Genomic DNA, 25078 nt, shown 5'->3' with positions numbered 1-25078 from the left:
AAGTCAGCAAATAAAAACCAACTCTTCTTCTTCTAGATGTTAAATGTGACCAACCAGGTGCCTCAAGATGACTGCAGCAGCATTATCCTGCCTGTGTTCCACAGCACCTAATATAATAGGCATGCTCCTCTGACACTAGAAAGAATAGATATGCATCATGACTAGTATTCATTTTGACTAGTAGCCATGTATAGCCCTCTCCTCCATGAACATGTCCAATCCCCTCTTAAAGCCTTCCAAGTTGGCAGCCATCACCACACCATAGAATCATAGGATCACAGAATCCTAGAGTTCAAAGGCTCCATCCAGGCCACCCCCCTGCTGAATGCAAGATCAGCCTAAAGCCTGCGTTAGTTGAGACATGGCTGCCTGACCTGACTCACTGTCACATGTAAGAGCTGGGTAACTAGCCGTCAAAGTGCTCTGTTGCTGGGGCAGGGGGGAAAGATTGGCCAGTTTCCCTCCCGTGCCCTTTTCGCCAGCAAGAAAGGGGCAAATAGTCATTCCCGGCAGCTGTTTCCACTGGCAAAAATGGCATGGGAGGGAAACTGGAGGTCCTTCCTTCCGTCTGCAGCACTCCGGAGCTGAATGGAGGAACAGAACGCTTTCAGGGTAAGTTTCCCAGGTCGTATAGGTGGCAGGGAGTCAGTTTGTGTCCTGACTCATGTCACACATAACATCTAGTTTAGCTCTTACTGACGTGATGCATCATAATGAAGCAGCTACCATGCCACGTTCAGCCATTATGTGGACTTTTTTTTAATGAAACCCGTCGCTTGGGTCAAATACACCGACAGCTCTCCACACAACAGGGGTCTCACAGTGCAACAGGGGGCCCACTCTGGAGCAGAGCACAATAGTTAATCTGTCCTCATCTCTCATTCTGCCAGACCCAAATGCATAGCCTTTGAGCAGCAAAATGTATCTCATTAGGGTTTCAGCAAGGGCGGCGGCCATTGACGATCTCATCCTCCGGCTCTCAGAGCGTGATCCCTTAATTAGCTCTCAAACTGGGCAGGCTCAAATCGCATTTGCGACATGATCCTTTTGGCACACAATGGCTGGAATAATCCTTAATTTCCCACTCCGTCTTCCTGTCATACTTACTTATTGCTAAGGATTAGGCGATTAAGAGGAGGAGGGGGGGGGGAAAGACCAGGTGGAAACGAACAGCCGCAGAAAGAAGACAGGAAAAAGAGAGAGAGAGAGAGAGCAAGAGGTCAATTTTCAGCAATGTTTCGACATGTTCCAGCAGTGAAACAGGTAATGGAGCTTTTAAAGCTTAATCCGGAGATTATTCAAAGCTGTACCTTCGGAAATGGCTGAGGTTTGTGGGTTGGTTTGGTTTTATGCATCCCAGTCCGATGTGTGCTTTACTCAGAAGTAAGTCCCACTGAGTCCAGTGGGCTTAAGGGTGGAACTAGATGCTGCTGTAGCTGTACAAACCTCACAGGTGCCGAAATAAAAAGAAGGTATGAGTGGAGGACAGAAGAGGATTAGTGAGCAGAAGGGAGGTTTGTGTTTAACTTTTTCTGTGCCCACCAGTTCTCCCCAACAAGTAGAGCTGCCAACCTCCAGGTGGTAGTTGGACATCTCCTGGGATTACAACTGATCTCCAGGTGACAGGGATCAGTTCACCTTGTCAAAATGGCCGCTCTGGAAGGCAGACTTTATAGTATTATACCTAGGGTTGCCAGTTCCGGGTTGGGAAATTTTGGAGCTGGAAAATACCTGGCGCTCTCTTGGAGCTGTCTCAGCCCCACCTACTTCACAGGGTGTCTGTTGTGGGGGGGGGAGGGAAGGCGATTGTAAACCGGTTTGAGTCTTCCTTAAGTGGTAGAGAAAGTCGGCATATAAAAACCAACTTCTTCCTCTTCTGAATCTATATAGGTAGGTAGGTAGGTAGGTAGGTAGGTAGGTAGGTAGGTAGGTAGATAGATAGATAGATAGATAGATAGATAGATAGATAGATAGATAGATAGATAGATAGATAGATAGATCTGTGGAAAGGCCATGGCTGAGTGGTAGAGCATATGCTTGGCAGGCAGAAGGTTCCAGGTTCAAATCTCCAGCATTATCAGTCAAAAGGATCAGGGAGCATGTGATTTAAGATCCCTACCTGAGATCTTGCAGAGCTGCTACCTGAGTAATCAAGACCGACCTTGATAGATCAGTACACAACAGTTTCATGAGTTCATTCAAAGACAAATGTGTTTTCCCCAAATAGTTCAGCATGGTCTCTTTCCCCGCCCCCCCACCCCGCAACTGACAGATTCCTTTTGAATCAGCCGTGTTCTTCTGTGCTTTCGGGAATTGTCTCCGGCAGCACAATGCGATGGAGAAATGCCCAACTTGCGACACAGGAGGAAGAGACTTTGGCACATGTGGGTGCATTTAGCAGATTTTGAGTACATCGTGTGCCCTACCAAACCGGATAAAATGCAGAAGTATCTTCGGGGTGACGACATTTGCTCATTGGAATAGCAGTATGTGTGTGAGGGGGGAGAGGGTGTTGCTATAATCCCCAAAATGTAGCCAATGTGTCTTCCTGCCCAATAAGAAGAGACTGCTTGACCCACAACGAAACGCTTTCTGCTTTTCATCCTTTGTTGCTGCGAAGGAGGGGGGGGGGAAATGCAGGCTTACAATGTGGATCTCCGAGGGACGGATCTTTAGAAATACTAGCTGAGAGTATTTAAAGTAGCTGATTTTTTTTCAAAGCAGCAATCTGGCAGTTTTGCAGACATATGGTAACCAGATACTTCTCCCTCTCCATCTCTCTGGAAAAGACACTTGGAGAATTTCTCCTTAGAGAATTTCTCCTTAAAATTACTTACAGGGAATTTCAATCCCACTTTTCCTTTGGTATGCTCAAAGGGAATATAAAGCCAGTATGCTAAAGCCATACAAAGTGAAACAGTAAAGAGATGAAAACCAGGGCTAGCCGTTCTTTTGGCTATTGGCTTTCTGAAGTCGCATGTCATAAGAACATAAGCAAAGCCCTGCTGGATCAGACCAAGGCCCATCAAGTCCAGCAGTCTGTTCACACAGCGGCCAACCAGGTGCCTCTAGGAAGCCCACAAACAAGACGACTGCAGCAGCACCATCCTGCCTGTGTTCCACAGCACCTATGTCCCCCATAGACATGGCAAACGGAAGGCAGTTCCTTGGTCCCTTTCTTTGCTATTGGTGGGGAATGAGGGCAAATGTCCACAGCATCAATGGGAATTATGGCCTCCTTTGGGAACAGGGTTGCCAGCTCCAGGTTGGGAAATACCTGGAGATTTTGGGTTTGGAGCCTGGGGAGGGCGGGGTTTGGAGAGGGGAGGGACTTCAATGCCGTAGAGTCCAATTGCCAAAGCAGCCATTTTCTCCAGGGGAACTGATCTCTGTCGCCTGGAGATCAGTTGTAACAGCAGGAGATCTTTAGCCACCACCTGGAGGCTGGCAACCCAAACCATGTCACCCATAGGCAAGGCAAATGGAGGGCGGATCCTTGGTCCCCTTCTTTGCTATTGGTGGGAATGCGTCCATAGCATTGATGGCAATTATGGCCTCCTTTGGGAAACCATGGCATGATCTCCATTTTTCATCCATTCCTATTTTAACATTCTGTGGGAGACTCTCCTTTTCTCACCCATTAACAAAGTACATCACTTCTCAGTTTCACTTCTATAAATACTATCTTAAACATGAAAATGAAAACAGGGCGCCATATGCTTCTTATCACGACCGCAGCCCCAAAACAGTTTGCCACAGAAAAGGTGATACATAAATGCTCTGGGAGGGCATTGCTATATGGAGTTATTTCCCACGTGACAGATTAGAAAGCAATGTTTTCAAGATCGGGTTGCCAACGTCCAGGTGGGGCCTTGAGATTTCCCAGAATTTACAACTGACCTCCAGACTGCAGAGATCAGTTCCCCAGGAGAAAATGGCAGGTTTGGAGGGTGGACTCTATGGTATTATGATATGCTGAGAAAATACAAGTAAAGGGAATTAAAGGGAATCTCCTCATTCAAAGGAAGGAAACCTCTGAATACCTCTGAATACAGGAGGGAACATCAGGGGAAAGCCTTGGCCTCTTGAATACATGAAGCTGCCTTATACTGAATCAGACCCTTGGTCCATCAAAGTCAGTATTGTCTACTCCGACCGGCATTGGCTCTCCAGGGTCTTGGGCAGAGGTCTTTCGCATCACTTACTTGCCTAGTCCCTTGAACTGGAGATGCCGGGGACTGAACCTGGGACCTTCTGCATGCCAAGCAGATGCTCTACCACTGAGCTACGGCCCTTTCCTCTTGATGGTCCGTATCCTACCACTCAGCTAAACAAAGTTAGAAACCTTCTTCCAGCCCCTGCCTCCAATTTCTGTGGCTCTTCCTCCAATGGAAGAGGCTCTTAGTTGGAGGCAGTCAGTCAGGGGACGTTTCTCCACCTAATGTAGAATCCTGCCTGAATCCTGCAATGCGTTGTATGAAAACAAATCTGGTTCACCAGATTAGAGTCTGCCACTCATGTGGAGGAGTGGGGAATGAAACCGGGTTCTCCAGAATAGAGTCCACAGCTCCTAACCACTACACCACGCTGCTACACATACCTCTGAGAAATTGAGCCTGTATCCCCTATGTATTTGGATTGCTTTCAGCGAACCAGAGACAGCAGTGCATGTAGTTTGCATTGTCCTTGAAGACTAAGGAGAGGTTGGTTTAGAAAAGGGTTTGGCAGCCCATCTCCTGGTGGGGTGAACAATGGAAGAGGGTCAGCATCAGCACTGTCTTTCTAGAACGCTGGTGGAAGCACAAGTCAGAATGCGGGAGGTTTCATCATGAGTGGGTGTTAAGTGCCGTCAAGCCGCTTCTGACTCACAGCAACCCTATGAATCAATGTCCTCCAAAACATCCTATGGTTAACAGCCTTGCTGAGGTCTTGAGGCTGTGGCTTCCTTTATAGAGTCAATCCATCTCATGTTGGGTCTTCCTCTTTTCCTGCTGCCTTCAACTTTTCCTAGCTTTTTCAGTGACTCTTGTATTTTCATAATGTGACCAAAGTACGGTAGTTTACACATGAACACATGAAGCTGCCTTATATTGAATCAGACCCTTGGTCCATCAAAGTCAGTATTGTCTACTCAGACTGGCAGTGGCTCTCCATGGTCTCAGGTAGAGGTCTTTCGCATCATCTACTTGCCTAGTCCCTCTAACTGGAGATGCCGGGGATTGAACCTGGGACCTTCTGCATGCCAAGCAGATGCTCTACCACTGAGCCACAGCCCCTCCCCTTAAGTTTAGTCACTTTAGCTTCTAGGGACAGTTCAGGTTTCATCAGTCATTGAAACCTAAATGGTTTCAGCTGTAGGTCTGGGATTCTGTCCTTCCCTCGTTCTTGCAATCAATCACTACAGTTTGTTAAAATGTCTTGTTAGACCTTTCCACGTACCAAGGATCAGCATCCACGAACCTTTCATGTGCCATGCCTCAGTGGTTAGTGTGCATCGAGAAGTGTTATTGGTTACTGTTATTCCCCGAATAGCGAAACAAAAAAAAATCTGGCTATTTTGGAGTCTATTCATTCTGATCTTTATACTGGTTGAGCGTCCCTTATCCGAAAATCCGATATCCAAAATGATCCAAAATCCAAAACCTTTTGAATGACCACAAAGCATAATAAAATGGCATGTGTGCAGGGCGGTCACGCCAACAGCAGGTTCCCCATGATGCCCCACATGCACCAAATTATTAAAAAATATTATATTAAATTACCTTCAGGCTATGTGTATATGGTGTATATAAAACATATATAAATTTCATGTTTACATTTGGGTCCCACTTCCAAGATATCTCATTATGTGTATGCAACTATTCCAAAATCTGGGGGAAAAGTCCGAAATCTGAAACATTTCTGGTCCCAAGCATTTAGGATAAGGGATAGTCAACCTGTATCCTGCTTTTCTCCACAATGGGGACACCCTTCACCATTTGAACCTCACGACAACAGTCCTGTGAGGTAAGTTGAGATGAGAATATGTGCCGGGCCTAAGATCACCCAGCAAGCTTCATGGCAAGAATAGGGATTCGAAACTGGGTCTCCCTGATCCTAGTCTGGCACTCGAACCACTGCACATTGCTACTCTGACCTATGATTCCTTGTTCATATTAGAGTTTCCACATGTGCAAGAAATTTCAGGTTTGGGCTATGATTGGGTCACAAGTTTCTCAATGATCCTGAGCTTTTGATGATAGTAAAGTAAGTAAAGTAAAGGTCCCCTGTGCAAGCACCGGGTCATCCCTGACCCATGGGGTGATGTCACATCCCGATGTTTTCTAGGCCGACTTTGTTGATGGGGTGGTTTGCCAGTGCCTTCCCCAGTCATCTTCCCTTTATCCCCAGCAAGCTGGGTACTCATTTTACCGACCTCGGAAGGATGGAAGGCTGAGTCAACCTTGAGCCGGCTACCTGAAACCGACTTCCATCGGGATCGAACTGAGGTCGTGAGCAGAGCTTGGACTGCAGGACTGCAGCTTACCACTCTGTGCCAGGGAGCACCTTTGGTGATAGTAAGGTAAAGGTCCCCGAAGTTTACAAGGCAGACTTTGTTGATGGGGTGGTTTGCCAGTGCCTTCCCCAGTCATCTCCCCTTTGCCCCCCAGCGAGCTGGGTACTCATTTTACCAACCTCGGAAGGATGGAAGGCTGAGTCAACCTTGAGCCAGCTACCTGTAACCGACTTCTGTCGGGATCGAACTCAGGTCGTGAGCAGAGTTTGGACTGCAGTACTGCAACTTACCACTCTGCGCCACGGGGCTCCTTTTTTTATTTTATGATAGTAGGTTAAGTTAAATCATTATAATTTATTTAAAAAATGGTGGCAATTTTTTTCTCTTCAGTGATGCAGACTCTCTCCTAAAATGAACAGGGCCAGTAAAGGCTTCCTAACAACTGCATGACCAGAGGATGCTCTTCCTCTAAGGCCTTTGTCCCTTCTTCTCCCTTTCCTCTTCTATCTGCAGCATTTCAAAAGATGGAGTAAAGCAAGAGAGAGGGACACATGTTGAAATGCACAACAGCCTCGGAGAATAAATATTGCTCAGTTGCTGTGCAGCCGAGCTCTTGCGCCACACTTTGTTTGGAGCCCAACGTTATTTGCTAGCCCTCTGAAACAAGGGGGCGGACGACTCAGAACACTGACCGAGCATTCTTGCAAGCCTTTATTTAGAATGTGCGGTTGCAACAATCCCACCATTACTCATAGGAAGCTCAAAAATGCAACACACCCAGAGAAAACTGGCAAATGTCTTCAAAGTGTAGGCTTAGTCTTGGGTGCATTTTCGTCGCTAAGCTATGAAAATATCCAGTTTCCACAAATACATGGTTGCCTCGTCGAAGGTAGAGATGGGGAGACCCATTCCTCCCCACGTACGATCTGAAATAAATTTGGTGAAAACAAATGGATTTTGAGGATGTCTGCCAGATCCTTCACCGAGTAGGGTTGCCAGGTCCCTCTTTGCCACCACTGGGAGATTTTTGGGGTGGAGCCTGAGGAGGGCGGGGTTTGGGGAGCGGAGTGACTTCAATGCCATAGAGTCCAATTGCCAAAGCAGCCATTTTCTCCAGGTGAACTGGTCTCTATCAGCTGGAGATCAGCTGAAATCGTAGGAGATCAGCTAGTACCTGGCGGTTGGCAACCCTATTCCCCGAGGCATAGCAAGGAGACTCTTGGAAATAGCTGAATCCCTGACTGATATGATGTGCCTAAAGGTGGTTCCCAAGATCAGTGGTTCAGTAATACAACACATGCCTTGTAGGCCTGAGGTCACAGGTTCAATCCCAGGTATTACTTGTAGTGCTTACGGTGAGAGAAAATCCCCCCCCCCAAACTCAACTGCCACATAAAAAAAAAGCATTTTAAGAACAACAACAAAGAAACACGGAGTAATCGGAAAGGAGGGAGGGGGAAATCCAAGCCTCAGTTTCAAAAATCCTTTCTTGTGCTCAGAAAGAGCACCCAGGAAGCAGGAAGTATTTGAATCCCCGCCTCTTTACACCCTGCTTTGTAATTGGCTGTGAGAGAAAGCAAGCTTCCGTGTCTTGCACTTTGTCTTCTGCATGGGTATTTCACCCGGGCTTTGCTCAGGGAAGATAGAAGAGTTGGGCTAACAGGCATGAGAAGACCCAGACATTGTGAGGGCTGGGCACGAGGTCATCACTAATGGATGGAAAACTCATGCATAACTCCAAGGAACCACCGATTCAGACCGGAGGGCGAACGTGAATGAAAACCCATGCATAAATGAACTGACCTGAGTGAAACATACAGCAGGAACACAGATAGGCTGGCACATTACCCAAATGCATTTGAAGCATTGCACAAGGGCTTTTATATGTCTGCTGTTAATCTGCAATTCAGGATGCTACGTGCAGCTACCTGAGAGTGAAGATCTACAGCTGAGAAAGACAAATTTCTTCTGAGAGGCCAACCAGCCCCTCTGACCAGCCCCTCTTTGCCTTGTCTGTGAATTTCCAATTTCCCTCAAATATTGTTTCACATTATCTTTTCCTTCTGTGCAAGCATAAGTCTATACAAAGAGAAATACGGCCATCACATTTTCTTGATTATTCTTAGCTGGAATATCTGCCTGCATTTAGACCAAAGTGCATTTAGACCAAAGAACCAGGGTGGTGTAGTGTTTAAGAGCGGTGGTTTGGAGTGGTGGACTCTAATCTGGAGAACCGGGTTTGATCCCCCACTCCTCCACATGAGCGGGGGACACTAATCTGGTGAAATGGATTTGTTTCCCCGTTCCTCCACATGAAGCCAGCTGGGTGACCTTGGGCTAGTCACAGCTCTCTTAGAGCTCTCTCAGCCCACCTACCTCACAAGGTGTCTGTTATGGGGAGGGGAAGGTGATTGTAAGCCGGTCTGATTCTCCCTTAAGTGGTAGAGAAAGTCAGCATATAAAAACCGACTCTTTTTCTTCTTCTGTTTGGCTTGTATGTATGGGTGTGCATTTGCATTCAGAAGGGTTGTCAAAAAGATGCTTGTTGTCAAAAATATTAGCCAGAGCTGGGTGGGTAGACAGGGATAGCTCAAAGTATTTTGCTGCCTAAGCAGGTCCTTGGTGATGTTATTGGGGAGGGAGGAGAGAGAAACTAGGCATAGTCTACACCTGTCACTTCCTCATGTGCTGCCACCACCCCAAATTGGGGTTGCAGACAGGGTTACCGGCTGCAATTAGCCACACATCGGGAGAAACTGGGGGGCGGGAACAGGCTGGTCAGCATTGTGCTGATGCACTGCACTTCTGGCACAAATCTGGAAATGATGTCATCACATCGGGCAACGTGATGATGTCATTTTTGGCATTGTGCTGAAAGTGATGTGTGAGTGTGACATCCGTGAGCTCCTTCATTTTCCCTCTATGAAGTAGCGGCAGGGAACGTGGAGGCAATGTCAGGAGATCTCCCCCCCACCCCAGCTGGAACAGACCCAGAAAGGACATAATGTGATAGGCCCCTGCCTGGAGACGCCAGGCTCTCGGGCTCTCTGGACTCCAAGGGGATGGCCGCCCACTGCGCTGACCCCCTTTCACATCATTATTTGTTAGCTTGGCCAGCAATGTTCTTAGCACTGGCAGGCTCCCCCATGGTGGCCAGGACATCTCTGCTGCCCCCGAGATGGCCAGCCGTCAAATATGCACAGCTTTTGTGGGGCTCCCCCACTTGCACCCAACTCTCGTGGGGCTCCCTCGCCATTACTGCAACAATGCCAAGCCTCACCCCAAATGATATGGCAGCGTTCTGGGGTTTCAGGGCCCTTTCTGGCCCCACAAATCAACCACATGGGCAGGCAGAGCGGTCACAGCAAGCAGAGGTGGGCTCAGCAGCTGGGGGAGAAGGCTCAACAGGGGAGCAGCCATCCTTGGACGGACCAGCAGGAAGAGGCAGGACCAACTCCCATGGAGATTCATATGGCCCTTAGGTACCCAGCTCCTGGGCAAGCTAATGGCAACTGAGGAGTTGAGGAGGGAGCCAAGTAGGGTTGCCAGGTCCCTCTTCGCCACTGGCAGGAGGTTTTTGGGGCGGAGGAGGGCGGGATTTGGGAGGGGAGGGACTTCAATGCCATAGAGTCCAATGGCCAAAGCAGTGAACAGATCTCTATCGGCTGGAGATCAGTTGTAATAGCAGATCTCCAGCCAGTACCTGGAGGTTGGCAACCCTAGAGCCAAGGCCCATGGGAGAGAGGGGAGAGCTTGGTAGGGGATTGGACAGGGTGGTTGGCATTCCCTTCCCCAAGGGGTTCTTGGGAGGGAATGGCCCGTTGTCCAGAGGAATAGGGGGTGGCGCTAACTCCCATTAAATGGAAACCCAGAGCTGAGGAAGGGGAGGTACTACGCTGCAAAGGACTTGTCAGCCCAGGGATGAGAGTTTGTATGACAGCCACACTCTCCCATTCTGAGGTCCCTGAAACTCAGTGCGACAACCCCTTTTGCCAGAATGGAAGAAAAGAGCCAGAATCTGAAACGGCATGGGCAGAACCAAGGACCAACCAAGCATAATCCACCATTTTAGAACCTTTCAGAAATCTAGCAAAATACTTGTCAGACTAATAACTTTTTCAATTTCAGCAACTTTGCCGTTTTGTATTGTTGGTGTTTATATTTCTTTGAAAAGCAGGTTGGCACCGTGGCTAAGAGTGCCTTCTGTGAATTGTGTCCTGTTCGCCAACTCCTTTCTTGGATCCGCCAATCTTGCCTGGCTAATCCGTGCCTCTGTAACTTCGTGATTGGGATGCTATAGTGAACTTTACGTTGGGCTGCCCTTGAGGACACCTCTGAAACGGCAGGTGGTCCTGCCTCATGTTTGTGGAACAGCCTCCCAGAAGAGGTCAGGAGAGCTTCTTCTACCTCCCGGGCTTTCAAGTGAGGCTGTAAAATGGAGTCATTCCACTGAGCTTTTGGGGCAATCTGAGCCAGGACAACAGAAATATACTCCGAATGGTGCATAAGGTGTTTCTAGATAGCTTGCATATTGTACAACTATTTTAATGAGAATGTTTTTATATTCATAGAATCAGAGTTGGAAGGGGCACCAGGTTCATCTAGTCCAACCCCCTTGACAATGCAGGAAATTCACAACTACTGCCCCCCACACACCCAGTGACCCCTACTCTATGCCCAGAAGTTGGCCAAGATGCCCTCCCTCTCATCATCTGCCTAAGGTCATAGAATCAGCATTGCTAACAGATGGCTATCTAGCCTCTGCTCAAAAACCTCCAGGGAAGAGCTTACCACTTCCTGAGGAAGCCTGTTCCATTGAGGACCCACTCTGTTAGAAAATTCTTTATAATGTCTATACAGAAACTCTTTTGATTTAATTTCAACCTCTTGGTTCTGGTCTGACCTTCTGGGACAACAGAAAACAAGTCGGCACCATCCTCTATATGATAGCCCTTCAAGTACTTGAAGATGGTTATCATATTCCCTCTCAGTCTTCTCCTCTTCAGGCTAAATATACCCAGCTCCTTCAAACTTTCCTCACAGGACGGTCTCCAGACCCCTCACCATCTTTGTTGGGAGAAAGGCAGGCATGGAAGTATTTAAAATATATAAGTATGTCCTCCCAGAGGTCTTCTAAGAACAACAGTAGGCCCCCAACAATTCAAGTATCAATTTTATGATGGAAAGAAGTATACGTAGGATGGGTTTCTTGGGAAGGCTTAACCATTTGTTTACCAACTCCAGGACACCCACAAGTCCCATTGGTGACAAGATAAAGATGTATATAGTAACCAGAACCAAAAATGCTTCTGGGTTTCAAATCCAGGTAGTAGAAATTGGGTAACATTGCTTACCGCCCACTTGAAGAAGACCAAGAAACAGACCCAACATGCTGATAAGAATTTTTTTATGTTATTCCAATAAAAAATACATTCATACAGAAATATAACAATCTTGCAAAAAACAATTTCAAATAAAATCTTGTAAAACAAATTTTTTTTACAAAAATCTTACAAAGAGATTCTTTAGATAACAGGGTGCTTCCAAAAAACAAAACAAAAACAAACAAACAAAAAAAAGAAAGAAATTTCACGAATAGAAATTTTCTTCTGAAATTTCAAGCAAAAAAAGTTTTTTTTTCTTTCAGCTTAATTGAGGCTCAGTTATCACCTGAACAAAATGTACTTGCTTACCACAAAACTGACAGGCATTTTGACATACGGCAGACCGCCGCCGTCCAATCCAAAAACAATTTCAGTATTTTGCAGCTGAGAAAAGCTCTAGTGCAAGGGGGGGGGGGATGGGGAATTTTTATTTTTATGGTTTTTTTTAATCCCCTTTGCTTAATAAGCAAGGGAAACTATTATTTTAAGGGGAAAACCTTCATCATTATTACAGCGATTCCTAATTACAGCTAAGCAGAGAATATTTTGACTAAGTTGTGAAAATCTCTCCTCAAAACAAATCCCAAGCAGAATGACAAACCATTTTGACTTCATTTATGCGCTGGAGGTCTGATTCACACACGTGTGTAGGCAGGGGATTTACTGTGAATTAGGGGAGGGATGCGGAGTGTTTCAGTGCAGTTACAATGAATTTGTCAATACTGATGAGAACAAGGAACGCACCCCCCCCCCCCCCGGCCGTGTGCATGAAACTCCATGTGTACACTGGAGCTGTCTAGTTTGGAGACCGTATATTCTCTTCCTGGGGCTTTTTATTTTCCTTCCAGAAGTGCACTTTCAAGCATTTAAAAATCCAATGCAAAATGCGGAAGGCCCGGGTATTCCTTTCGACTCAGATAACGTTTTGCATGAATACATTCCAGAGAACCATTAATCCTGATCATCATTTCCAGGAAGAAGAAGAAAAAAAAGCTGCCCCAAATAACAAATGGCCTACAGATGTGGTTTGTATGTGTGTGTGTGTGTGTGTGTGTGTCATGGTTACAAGGAAAGCAGTTTTCAAAAATCACCAGCTTTTAGGAGACATTTCTAGCCCGCGCTAAAGCTCAGCATCTTTGGCTGACAACGGGAATACCAAAATTAAACAAAATTACGATTGGGGTCTTCTCAACAAGCGAAAGGGCCGAGAGATGCAGCTTTTGCCTTTGCTAGAATGCCTGACGTTGAATGGCCCTGAACAGGATGGTATCCAGAGGGGCTGATAATATTTAAGGAGGGAAGCTGGCCCTGGGAGTAATGTTCCAACCGATGCCCTTCATAATGATGAGCCAGCGGGACGCCAGAAGTGGAAGCAGCGACACACCCTTTTCCCCTCCACACACAAATGATGCCACTGGAACAAAAACGCCAGAGGTCTCACTCATGCCCCCATGCAAAGAGTGGGGGAAGCATTTCCATTGCCTTGAAGACAGCAATCTCAATTTTAAACATTGAGAACTGGCGATGGCGCAATGCATGCTCATTCTACACCTGCATGGGAACCCCTTTAGGGGTTCTCATACGCCACCCGAGTAGAGGCTGAGCCGGTTGCTTGGACATCAGGGAACTTTTGAGCACTCGGGCCAGATATCCCAATGCAGACGTGTGCGCTTGCAGAACAAAAAGGGAAACAGTTGGAGGAAACAAAAAGTGTCTTTTTAATGGTTTACTTCCTTTGGGAACACAAAACGAAAGGAAGCAAAGGATTCCTCATGTGATATTTTCTACCAAAACACAATTTCTTTTCAAAAAAAATAATATATTATCTTTCTCTCTATATATATTTATACACACACGCGCGCACACACACACACAGCTACACATACTATACACGCACGCACAAATATACATACACGGAAACCTTTCTGCCCGCTTAGTAACTTTTTTTCCACTTTTTCTGTTTAACAAAAAAAAAGGTATCTTATTTCCTTCCGTCTGAAACTAGATATATGGATGCGAAACTTGTGCCTTTTCAGCAAATCTCCCCCCCTCCTTTTTAAATACTCCTGTGCTTTTAAACAGCTATGAAAAACAACACTGCATTTGCAAGCACGGGAGGTTGGAACCAATGACCCCCCCCCCAAAAAAAGCTGGATCCAATGACTCCTTCATGAAAGCCTTGCTTCGACAAAGGTGGAGGAAGAATTCACAGAAGGGAACCACTGGATCCAACAGGGAGGAAAGGAACCACTGGATGTAACTCAGGGATTTTCTTTTTTTCTTTTTAATAGTGTTGGGGACTGGGGGAGGGATATATATATATATATATATATATATATATATATATACACACACACACACACACACACGTGACATTTGTGTGAGGTAAAGAAAACAGGATCCAAGAAGACAGATTCTCAAGGAGGTGGAAATGGTCGGATAACCTCCACTGTTGGATTCCTTATTATCCCCTGTAATAGTTAAATTAAAATGTGTGTGTGTGTGTGTGTGTGTGTATGTATATATATATGAGACAAGAGAATAAACATTGTACAGACGTATCAAAGGGTGCTTCCGCGCATGGAAACCCCGCACTGAAGCGCACGGTCTTCCCACCTCTCCGTAATATACTTTTGATACAGTACAACGTCAGGTGACAAGCGAGCCTTAATGAAGCCGACCTCACCCATAACCCCTGTATAAGACCTCCCACAAGAGAAGATCGCTTTGCATAAGGCACCATTATTAAGGTCAACAGTGCATTAACAGCTAGAAAAAACCAGAAATGAGACCTCAAGGCATAAATAAGAGAGCGCGCCGGGGGAAGGGGGAGAATAGCTGCATGAGATTTTTTTTTCTTTTAAAAAAACAAAACAAACAACAAAACAAGTTTCTAACCTACAGTGGTCTTATCCACCCAACAGGACATTTTTTGTGTAAACCCCCCCCCCCCCCGATTCGGGATGTTAAGTAACATAAAACCAATTGTGTTGTAGCAGCTTTTTTAACTGGAATTTGGAGGAAAAAAATTGCAGTCCTGATTAAAGAATGGAAAAAGCATATAGTTCCCCGGAACCATGCAATAACCTTTTTTTGTATTATAATGAAAAGTTATAGGTTGTGTTATATTGTAAATACACAGCTTATACAATGGATTACAAATGAGCTCTGTAGCAAGTAAAACCAAGCTACTTGACACATTGCACATTTAATAGCTGGACCAGACACCAAAAGCTCCTCTCGCGCAGGATCGGGGCCCCTCCCTTCCCTCTGGTGTCCTGACTTTCCTTCCCCTCCCGTTCGGATTTCCCCCTTATGCTAAAAAAAGAGAAAAAAAAGTGCAGACACCCCTTTCCCTCCCCCGCCCCTTGGAAACTGACCGGTGAGCGCTCCGTCTCGCGGTATCCTTCCTCGCGAATGCGAACGGAAACAAAACAAAACAAAAAACGTCCCCCCCCCCATTCAGCTGACTTTTCCTCTCTTACGGTTATAAAAACCAACCACAAGGAACAAACGCAAAAAACTAACAAACAGAAAGTAATGTGCCTCAGCATACAGTCGCCCAGTAGATCCTTAGTAACATACAGCCCGTCCAATCATTAACATTCTCAGTGCACGTGCTCACGGCGGAAGGCGTAGAAGCCACTCGGAAGGTCGGGTGCCAGCGTGTGAGTCCAGGAGACCGAAACATCACGCACCCACACCGTGCGGTCGCCATGCCGTTCCTTATGTGACTCTTGTTTTAGCCCTCTGGCGACCTTCCAAGGAAGAGAGGCCCTGGAGGCAACTGGGTTAGGGTGCAAAAATGGCATGCTTTGGCTGGAACACGCATCCCTTCTTTCAAGGCCACTCACACCTTGAAGCCTCTTCGCCCACAGGTTTCGACCTCTTCACCCATTCAGAGGTGCCTTTTCATGTGAAGGGCCAGGTGATCGGACCTGGAAAAACACCTGCCAATGAAGGAGAAAGGAACAGTGGTCAACCGTTGTGCTGAAAACAGCAGCAGTCAGGATTGGAGCGTCAGGCCTTATTGCCATAGTAAGGTCCACTGGATAGAGAGGTGGAGTTTTATTTGGGAGGAAGAAGGCTTTAAGAGGGGATTGGACATGCTCATGGAGGAGAGGTATCCATGGCTACTAGTCAAAATGGATGCTAGTCATGATGCATACCTATTCTCTCCAGGATCAGAGGAGCATGCCTATTATATTAGGTGCTGTGGAACACAGGAAGGACAATGCTGCTGCTGTCATCTTGTTTGTGGGCTTCCTAGAGGCACCTGGTTGGCCACTGTGTGGACAGACTGCTGGACTTGATGGGCCTTGGTCTGATCCAGCAGGGCCTTTCTTATGTTCGTATGTTCTTATAAGAGTTGGTTTTTATATGCTGACTTTCTCTGCCACTTAAGGAAGAATCAAACCGGCTTACAATCACCTTCCCTTCCCCTCCCCACAACAGACACCCTGTGAGGTCGGTGGGGCTGAGGGAGCTCTGAGAGAGTTGTGACTTGCCCAAGGTCACCCAGCTGGCTTCACGCGGAGGAGTGGAAAATCAAACCTGGTTCTCCAGATTAGAGTCCACTGCTCCAAACCACCACTCTTAACCACTACACCACCAGGTTTAAATCCGCACTCTGCCATGGAAGCTGTCTGGGCAACTTTGGGCCCATCCCTCTCAGCCTACCTCACAAGGCTGTCATCTCGAGGATATAATGGAAAAGACAGTTATCTACACAAATATTTGGGAAGCTGTAATACCTGTCCCAAAAACTCATCTGGGAAATGGAAACAGGGACCTCCTTCATGCAAGCCAAGGCAAACATTAAATGACGCGCAAACTATGTAAGTCACTTCTAATAAAAATTAATGTAACCTCATGAGTTCCCCCTTTAATAGCGGAGACAGCCATAGTGGAGACTGAGCATGCACTGAGCACAATCTTGAGGTCATGTGATCACTCCCCCATGTGGCCAGCCTGAAAACTAGCACATCAAAACAAGCATTTGGAGGCACGTTGAGCGCTGATTCCTAGCAGGGCAATAATCGAAACTTGGCTTGGATTCAACACTCGCCGCTTGCATCTAATGGTGTCGACATCCTGTCTTTACTCCCAAATAGTACTTATACCTTATAACCACCCTGTGAGGTACAACAGGCTGAGAGATAGCATTGAGCCCAAGGCCACGGGGCAGAGACTTGAACCCATTTGCCGATGGCCAGCTCGATGCATTAGCTACTTATCAACTTTTCGTAACCTGCCCCTCCTGCTGCTGTTGAGTTGCCATGCTAGAAGAGTCGAGACAGTCAAGCTAGCTTCTATTTCAAGGAGGAACAGGTTGGAATAAAGGTCATTTACAGTGCAATGTTATACAGAATCACTCCAGTCTAAAGCCACTGATTTCGATGGGCTTCAACTGCAGTAAGTCCATATAAGATGGCATGGTCAGTGCAAGATAATATTGTCACCAGAGAGACAATAATAAATCTTGAAATAAGTTTTGACCAAAAGGAAAGATCAAAGGGAAAGTTTTGACCAAAGTTTTGACCAAAAGGAAATAAGTTTTTTTTTTAAATTGGGACAGACTACCAAGATTACCAAGTCCAACTAATAATGAGACTTCGACAGATTTTTAAAAGCTGCACTGTGAAGAATTAGCCCCAACTTTTGCTTCTTGAGTTTCATGGAAGCAGATCCTACAGTGGTGTAGTAGTTAACAGTGGTGGACTCCAACCTGGAGAACCAGGTTGGATTCCCCACACCTCCACGTGAGTGGCGGACACTAATCTGGTGAAATGGGTTGGTTTCCTCACTCCTACACATGAAGCCAGCTGGGTTACCTTGGGCTAGACACAGTTCTCTCCGAACTCTCTCAGCCCCATCTACCTCACAAGGTAGGTGGGGAGAGAAGGGAAGGAGACTGTAAGCCGGTTTGATTCTCCTTAAAAGGCAGAGGAAGTCAGCATACAGAAACCAACTCTTCTTCTTCCACTTACTTATTTCAAATATTAGCGGCCTTACTTCCTCGTGGAGCTCCAGGCGGCTTACAACACTATACCCCAGCGTCCTCCAGATCTCAGAGCTACCAAGTTTCTCTATTACCCAACCTGGATCCCTCCAGCAGTCAAATATTAACCTCAAACTTCAATCCGCTGAACTCTGGGAGTAATGCTGTTGGATTCCTATCAGACTGCTCTGGAATACGCAACTACAAAATGTTTGCAAGAGCCAAAGCCTCCATCACGAAAGGTAATTGTTCACCTTTATGAAGGAAGGTTTTGCTGCCGGAAACAATGGAAGGCTGCTGCTGTTTTAAGATGCTTTTCTTTGGAAGCCTGCACCACAGATGCAACAGAGCAGGACTAACGTGCACTGAAATGCCCTGACGTCTAGAGAAATGAAATATTCAACACCCTGTTTCCCATGGAAGCACGGGGGAGAGGGGAGAGAAGGCAGGCAGCTTGTAAAAAGGCGGAGTTTCCCTTCACCTACCTGTCACAGTGATTACATTTAAAAGGCTTGGCACCCGTGTGCTTTCTGAAGTGTCTGGTTAACTCGTCGCTCCTCGCAAAACGCCACTCGCACCCTTCCCATGAGCACCTGTAAGGCTTTTCTCCTGCAAAAAAAAAAAAAAACATGCCAGAGATTATTAACCAGCCTGATTTCCCTCCAAAGATAAATATTGATTCATTTTTTTAAACACAGGAAACAAGGCTACTGAATTTCATTCACAACAGCACACCAAGTACTTCTGAGAACAGCGATGGAGAACAGTGGAGGAATGCAGATGTTTCTGACACGAGGGCTTTGCTGCAGCAGCAAAAGAATCGGGATACGGTTGAAATATGCTAGTAAGGGAGGCGTTGCTAAGTGCTTGGCACGCACACTGGCTTATAAATGGCCACTCGCCTAGGGCGAGTATAAATTTTCTCCAGGTGATCTGGCGCGGAAGTTGAACAAAAGTTTGGTTCTCTTTATTAATTGAGATAGGCATGCCTCATAACGGTTCTCAAGATCAGTAACTTGGGTAGATGTGTTTCCCTAATGCAATATACCTATAAAACAGGAGTGAAAAAGTTATTTATCAATCCTGTGGGGGACAAGCAGTCGAGGCTACATAACTGCTAAGGCAAACTGCTTGGAATCGATTCCATATTGTCCCACTGAATGGGTCTAAACTGTTCAAAGCCAAGCAGTTGGGCATCACAGGCTGATGATTCCCAGCCAATCTATCCAACCTTAACCACAGTGCATGGAAAGAGGTGGTTCACACTGGAATCCAAGGGTGAGATTCTGTCAGTGTAAACAAGCAGTGTGAGTTTTACAGAAGGTACACCCCTGCATTGCAAAGATCTGATAACTGCCCTACCACTTTTATTTTTCTTGCTGGAAATCCCTTTTTTGTACATAAAGAGTATATGTTTAGCAATACACAAAGCTATGTTCTCAAAGGTAAAGACCATGAGCGACCACTGAGTTTAGCATTAGTATGCAAAAAAGGAGGAGAAGCTGGGATCTGCAAAAATACCTTCCTAGCCAGAGAAGTCTAGGGAAACAATTATGGCCCAACAGTCAAAAATTGTGCTTCCCCTTTCCTGGCAAATGTAACATAGTTTCATTTCCCTCTTCTCCTTCCTTAATTTGCCCACAGGCCGAGCTGGGGGAACCAAAGCTGATCTTGCGTTCTCCCTTCCCTTCAAATGGAAAGGATAGCATCCGGGAGGTACTGCCCTTAGCTGCTTGTTGCAGGCTGTTCGAATCTCGCTCTTCGCCCAGAGTTGTGATTGGCAAGCCAGCCAGCCAGCTGCTCTACGCAGCTAAACCACAGTCATCAAGAGCGGTAGAATATTAAAGCTCAAAAGCAACCAGCCCAGCTACTCTCACCATAAAAGATTTATACGAGCCCCGGAGTGCCTACCCACTTCATATTCTTTCATGTTAAGGTAGCAAATTTCAAAAGAAAAAGAAAAACCCAAATTTTACAGCAGTGGAACCCTGTAAACGTCCAAGAAACCACAAAATAAAACGGTTCAAAAGAATTATTGTCGTTTTATGCTTATCAATAATCCACATGACACGTGCACATCTAAAGGTCCTTCTGTATCTGCAAACACGGCATTTCTATTGCCCAGCCAATGGACAAATGAAACAGCCTGTTGACTCTAAGAAGCAGATTCCTCATTTGTTTAAGAGAGAAATCTCAATTTCATAGAAATGTCTTCATTTCCTTCTTGTCGCCAAGTTTCATATCTGTAATCTAAGTTTTGTTTTCTCCTCCACTTTGGAATAGATTAGACCACTGTGAATGCTCTCAAACACAGGCTACTTAAAAAAAAAAAAACAGGAACCAGTCATGAGTGACGGAGACACAAACCCCAAACTCCTACCCCTCCTCCCAGTTTGTACAGTAAAATTCTCAAAAGCTCAGGAGCAAGAATGAGGAAATGATGCCTTGCATTCTGGGAAACCACATTGGCACCGCATCATCTGATTGCCTTCAGCTCTCACTCCAGAATCTTTGTAATATGACTGAACTATCATTTTCCCTTATAGGTATCACCATCCAAGGCCAACCAACTGGGCAACTCCATATCTGGAAGGACAGCACGCCACGTGAAGCTGTAGCGTGTTCTTCACGCCATCTTTTGTGTATGAGATTTGGCTGATCATGAATAGCAGGTGGATGGGAAAAAGACACAGAGGACAATACCATAGGAAGGAAAAAGCAATAGATCCTAGCGACAGAAGGAAGGTAAAGGGAAAAAAAATCTAGTGGTGCCCAGTTAGGACAATGGTCACCATTACAGTGCCACATTTTTGGGAGTATGGACCAAAGTGTACAGTGAAGGGAGCATACACCACCAATATCCCAGTAACAGATAAATATTAATGGTTATTATTAAATATTAATACTTCAGAGAACCCAAGGCCGGGCACGTTGTTATACTCCAGTAGACACGAGGGTACTCACCTGTATGAGTACGCTGATGTGCTTTCAGATGTGAACTTTTGGTGTAAACCTTCCTGCACCCATTGAATTGACACCTGTGAACTCGCCTTCTCCCATCCGGAGAGGCGTCGCCGTTGACCGGAGTACCCTTTTCTGCAGTCTTTCCACCAGTACCACTACGAATTTTGCCCGGCGAATGCAATTCACCCGGCGCACAATTCCACGGCTGAGAAGACGGTTCCTTGCCCAACTCCGGAGAAGAAGGGGGAGTGGAAGTGACCGACGAACTCAAGTTCCCCGTACTGGCTAAGCCTAAAACATCACTTATGGGATCAGAGGTAAATTTAGTCGTAGGCGAAAGTTCCTCGGAGCTGTCTGACGATTCGCTGCTGAGATCAGAATTCAAACTGTTAGTCTCTAAGCTCGGGCTGCTAGTGTGGTCCTCCTTTGGAAGGCATGTGCTCTTCTGTTCCGATTCCTCCTTCTTCTCACGCGCCAGGATAATTTTGGTCCACAGATCCTCTTGGCTGTCAAATTTGATTTCAGAAGCAGATACATAGCAGGGCTCGCTCTGAAGATATCGCTCCAGCTCTAAGCAAGTCTGCAAAGTTTAAAAAAAAAAATTAAAATCATTACCAAAACACACACACACACACACACACACAAAAGGACAACCTTGGAACTTCAACCTACAGACCTCTATGCAGAGATGGGCTGTTTATTGTTGGTTGCTAGGCTCCTTTAAAATTATAGGCCACTCAAACCCTCATCTGACGGCTGCTACAGTAAACAGAGATTCCCAGGAACTGGGCAAAAGGCCAAGCCCAGAGTTGAACCCACCTACGTTTCCTAGCTTTTCCTCGGAATACGGTAACTCAATAGCCATCTCCTGGAAAGAGAGGTTCAGCATCCTAACACCACAGCCAGGCTCTTCGCACCCTTGTCCCCCCCAGACTTTGATTCGCCTCCCAACATTCATTTATTGACCTCGAGTTAACTTTGCCTCTCGACAACAGAGGGGACTACAAAACTGACTTGCCCCCGGCTGAAAACCCTACTGCCGTTCGTGGCCGTCTGCCGTGGTTGGGAGTCCCTATCCAAGGGGCACCGGGACCCAGCCCTCTTCCTGCACCTGAGACGCCGTCCTAAGGGAGAGTGGCAGAGAATGCCATTGCCAAGCGTACTGGCATGCGCCTGGCATCGCACTAAGCGCTTCTTGAAGTGGCAAGGAGCCCTCCCCACCACAAATCTTAACTTTGAAGGCAGCGCTGCAAAAAACAACAACAAAAAAACACCCCCCAGCATATTAAGATGGCAAAGAACCGGAGAGGGAAATTGGGGGAAGTACAATTCTCCCATCCTGCTGGGAATCCCACAATGAACAAGAACTTTATCTACTGGCCAAGAGCGCAACTGCATGAGTCACCCCCCATTTCTTTCACTCGCTGCCAAAGCAGACTTCCTTTAAAATATCCTGACCCTCTGCCAAGAAAGTACATGGTTCAGATATACACGGAACATGTAAGCTTACCCCTTCTTCCTCAAAAAAATAAAATAAGACAAACAACCCACCCGGTTACACAATGTTCCACTCCCCCCACCCCACAACTACAGAGAATTTCGACAGGGAGAGTGGAAACAGCAAGTGTTGCCCTTTAAAAGTATCGCTATGTACCTATTTCCTTGCAGAATTCAGGTTCTGCATCCCCCCCCCCCCAAAAAAAAAGCCTCGGCGTGTTCACAGTGTCAGATGCAAGGTCTCGGTTTCCAGGGCAAATTCTTTAGGTGACGTGCCCCCTTCTCCCCGCCCCCCCCCCAATGGCTTGCGACCTTAATTTTAGCCCGCTCCCTTCCCTCCAGCGGTCCAAGCAAAGCTGACCCCAAAAGAAAATGCCAGGCATTTTTCCCCGCTTAAGTGTCAGCTCCAAGAGAGTTTCGGTCATAGTGATTCAGACATGCCAGCTTTTCATTTTTTTCCCCTCCCTCATTAACTGACCGGTGGGTGGGGGGGGGGGAGGAAAGAAGTGGAAAAATAATGCCAGGCGATCGATAGTTATAGGTTTCCCTATAATTAGACAAGTGATTTGCATTTATTCATGGAAGGTGTTGCATTGGATTTGCCCCTCTTTAGATGCACTTTCCCCCCACCCGTATTCTCAAAACTCAACAATAAGCCGCCATGCAGAGTTTTGAGAATTCAGATGGGGAAAACGTGCATCTATAGAGTGACAAATCCAATGCAAAACCTTCCATGGAAGGAAAAAAAAAAACCCCGATCTCCTCCTCTGCAAAGGTATCAATTCGGTAAGGAAACAGGAAGGAGACGGATACAGAAGGAGTCATGTTCAACTTTCGTATCGGTGGCGGATTTAAAATTTCCCCCATTATGCAAATCAGGTGGAAGGACCAGTCTGAAGCTCTGGAGGGCTGAAAATGCCCCTGAAGGCTACCGCGATCCAGCGCTGGCGCTTGGCCAGCATCCCAAAATGCCTGAAGGAAACTACTTAGATCCATTTCAATCACGTATCATTGGTAGCGCCTTTGAAAGAAAAAAAAGGGGGGGTTGGGAAAGGGGGAGGGAAGAAAGCCAAGAATGGAGAATGCAATTACGAAATATGGGGGGGGGGGAGAGAGAGATTGTAACACTTTTGACTATCAAGCATTTTTGCTTAGCTGGCTCTACCAACCGGGCCAATCTCGCTGGGCAGAAAAAGGAAATCTGGCAGCAGAAGAGAAAAGGCGAAGTAAACATGTTCCCCCCCTCTCTCCTCCCCCCCCCCAAAAAAAACCTGGGCAAAATAAGCAGATCTTGTCTCCAATCCAAAGCCTCGGATCGGCAAGAAAAACAGCAACCCATTGCCATTAAAGGCAAGAGAAATCCCAGGATCTCCCCCCCCCCAGTTTCCCAGCAATTGGAGAAAATAATAATAATGATGACAATACTACAAGATCATTGACATATGACTGACGGCTGGCTGGCTAGAGAGGGTGGGGAAGAATTAAAAATAAAATAAAACTACTTGACACACACCAGGAAAAACCAGAGCTAATAATAACGAGTAAACGGAGAGTATTTCCCCCCCCCCTCCGGTATTTAAACAGCAAAAAAATAAGGGGGGGGGGGAGGGGAGGTTGGAAAACAACTTGCAAATGAAAAAAAAAAGACTTCGGATGTCGAGATTCAGTGGTAGGGATTTGTTACAAGGCATGGGGAAGGGGGGAGGCTTTGGCCAAGGCTCGGTTCTAGCAGACCCAGGAGGTTGGGATTTAAAAAAAAAATATTATTATTATTATTATTATTGCAATGGCAACATTTCACTCTCGCAGCTGTTGTTCCGACGAGCGACCAGCGTCCAAGCACACCAGCCACTCTTTTTGCAAGATCTGACAGCGCCGTTCAGAATAGCAATGCACTGGGGAAATGGGGGGGGGGGGGAGAGAGAGAGAAGAGAACATGCATTTTGAGAAAAAGGGGGAACACCTTGACCCAACACACCTGCTCCAAAACACAACCTGGTTTTTTTTTTTTAAAGGGGACCCACTGAGATCTAAGAGAAGGCTTCCTCCAAAGGCAATGGACAAAATGACCTCCTGCACATCAGCGCTTTATTGGGGGGGGGTCATTCCCAATGGTCTAAAAGCATCAGCTTCCCCCCCCCTTTTTCTTTATTTACCTGTTGCCAGTATTCCTCCAGAGACGGCAGAGCGGAGAAATATCCCGTGTCGTGCACGATTTGCAGCTCCTGGAAGATGCTACACATCGGGAGCACATCCATGTCTTTGGGAAGTCGCGCCCCCACGGACAGAACCGCACCGACAGCGGAGCAGAAGCCCCCCCCCCCCAAAGTCAAGCGTCCGCTTGCGAGAGGGATGCGCCTGTCGCTGGTACAAACTGGGCAACCATCCACGGAGCCGTTCCTGGCTGCTGCCAGGAGAGGGAGGGGGAGAAAAAAAAACGTGCCCCCCCCAAAAAAAAAATTAAGGATGCAAAAAAAGCCAAAGTTGCACGCAAAAGTTTAATTGCACTGCAATAAAGAGATATTAATGGAGAGATAGATATAATTTGCAAGGGTGGGAGGGAAAAAAAATGCAGTCCGGCGCTGGCTGGGCTCTGCTTCTCCCTCTCGAGAAGATACTTGCTCGGGAGCCGACCCAATATTTGCAAACACGGAGATGACTGCGAATGCAACCCCCTGCAAAACTTCCCTATTCAAAGCTCGCCTCGGCCGCAGCCTCCTCCTCCTCCTGCTCCCT

The 25078-nt window shown here is 46.5% G+C and overlaps 1 protein-coding gene across 1 annotated transcript; it reads right to left on the bottom strand.

The window, feature by feature from the left end:
- Nucleotides 1–15341: 15341 nt before the first annotated feature.
- Nucleotides 15342–24605, bottom strand: KLF6 (KLF transcription factor 6). The gene is made up of 4 exons (XM_056857684.1): nucleotides 24499–24605; nucleotides 20846–21425; nucleotides 18367–18490; nucleotides 15342–15830 (listed from the first exon to the last, which is right to left on the bottom strand). The coding sequence occupies exons 1-4, from the start codon at nucleotides 24598–24600 to the stop codon at nucleotides 15779–15781; spliced, it is 858 nt and encodes a 285-aa protein (XP_056713662.1). The 5' UTR covers nucleotides 24601–24605; the 3' UTR covers nucleotides 15342–15778.
- Nucleotides 24606–25078: the final 473 nt, after the last annotated feature.

The sequence above is a fragment of the Euleptes europaea genome, chromosome 11, assembly GCF_029931775.1.
Source record: "Euleptes europaea isolate rEulEur1 chromosome 11, rEulEur1.hap1, whole genome shotgun sequence".
NCBI classification, from domain to species: Eukaryota; Metazoa; Chordata; class Lepidosauria; order Squamata; family Sphaerodactylidae; genus Euleptes; species Euleptes europaea.
This window is presented reverse-complemented; position numbering and strand designations above follow the sequence as displayed.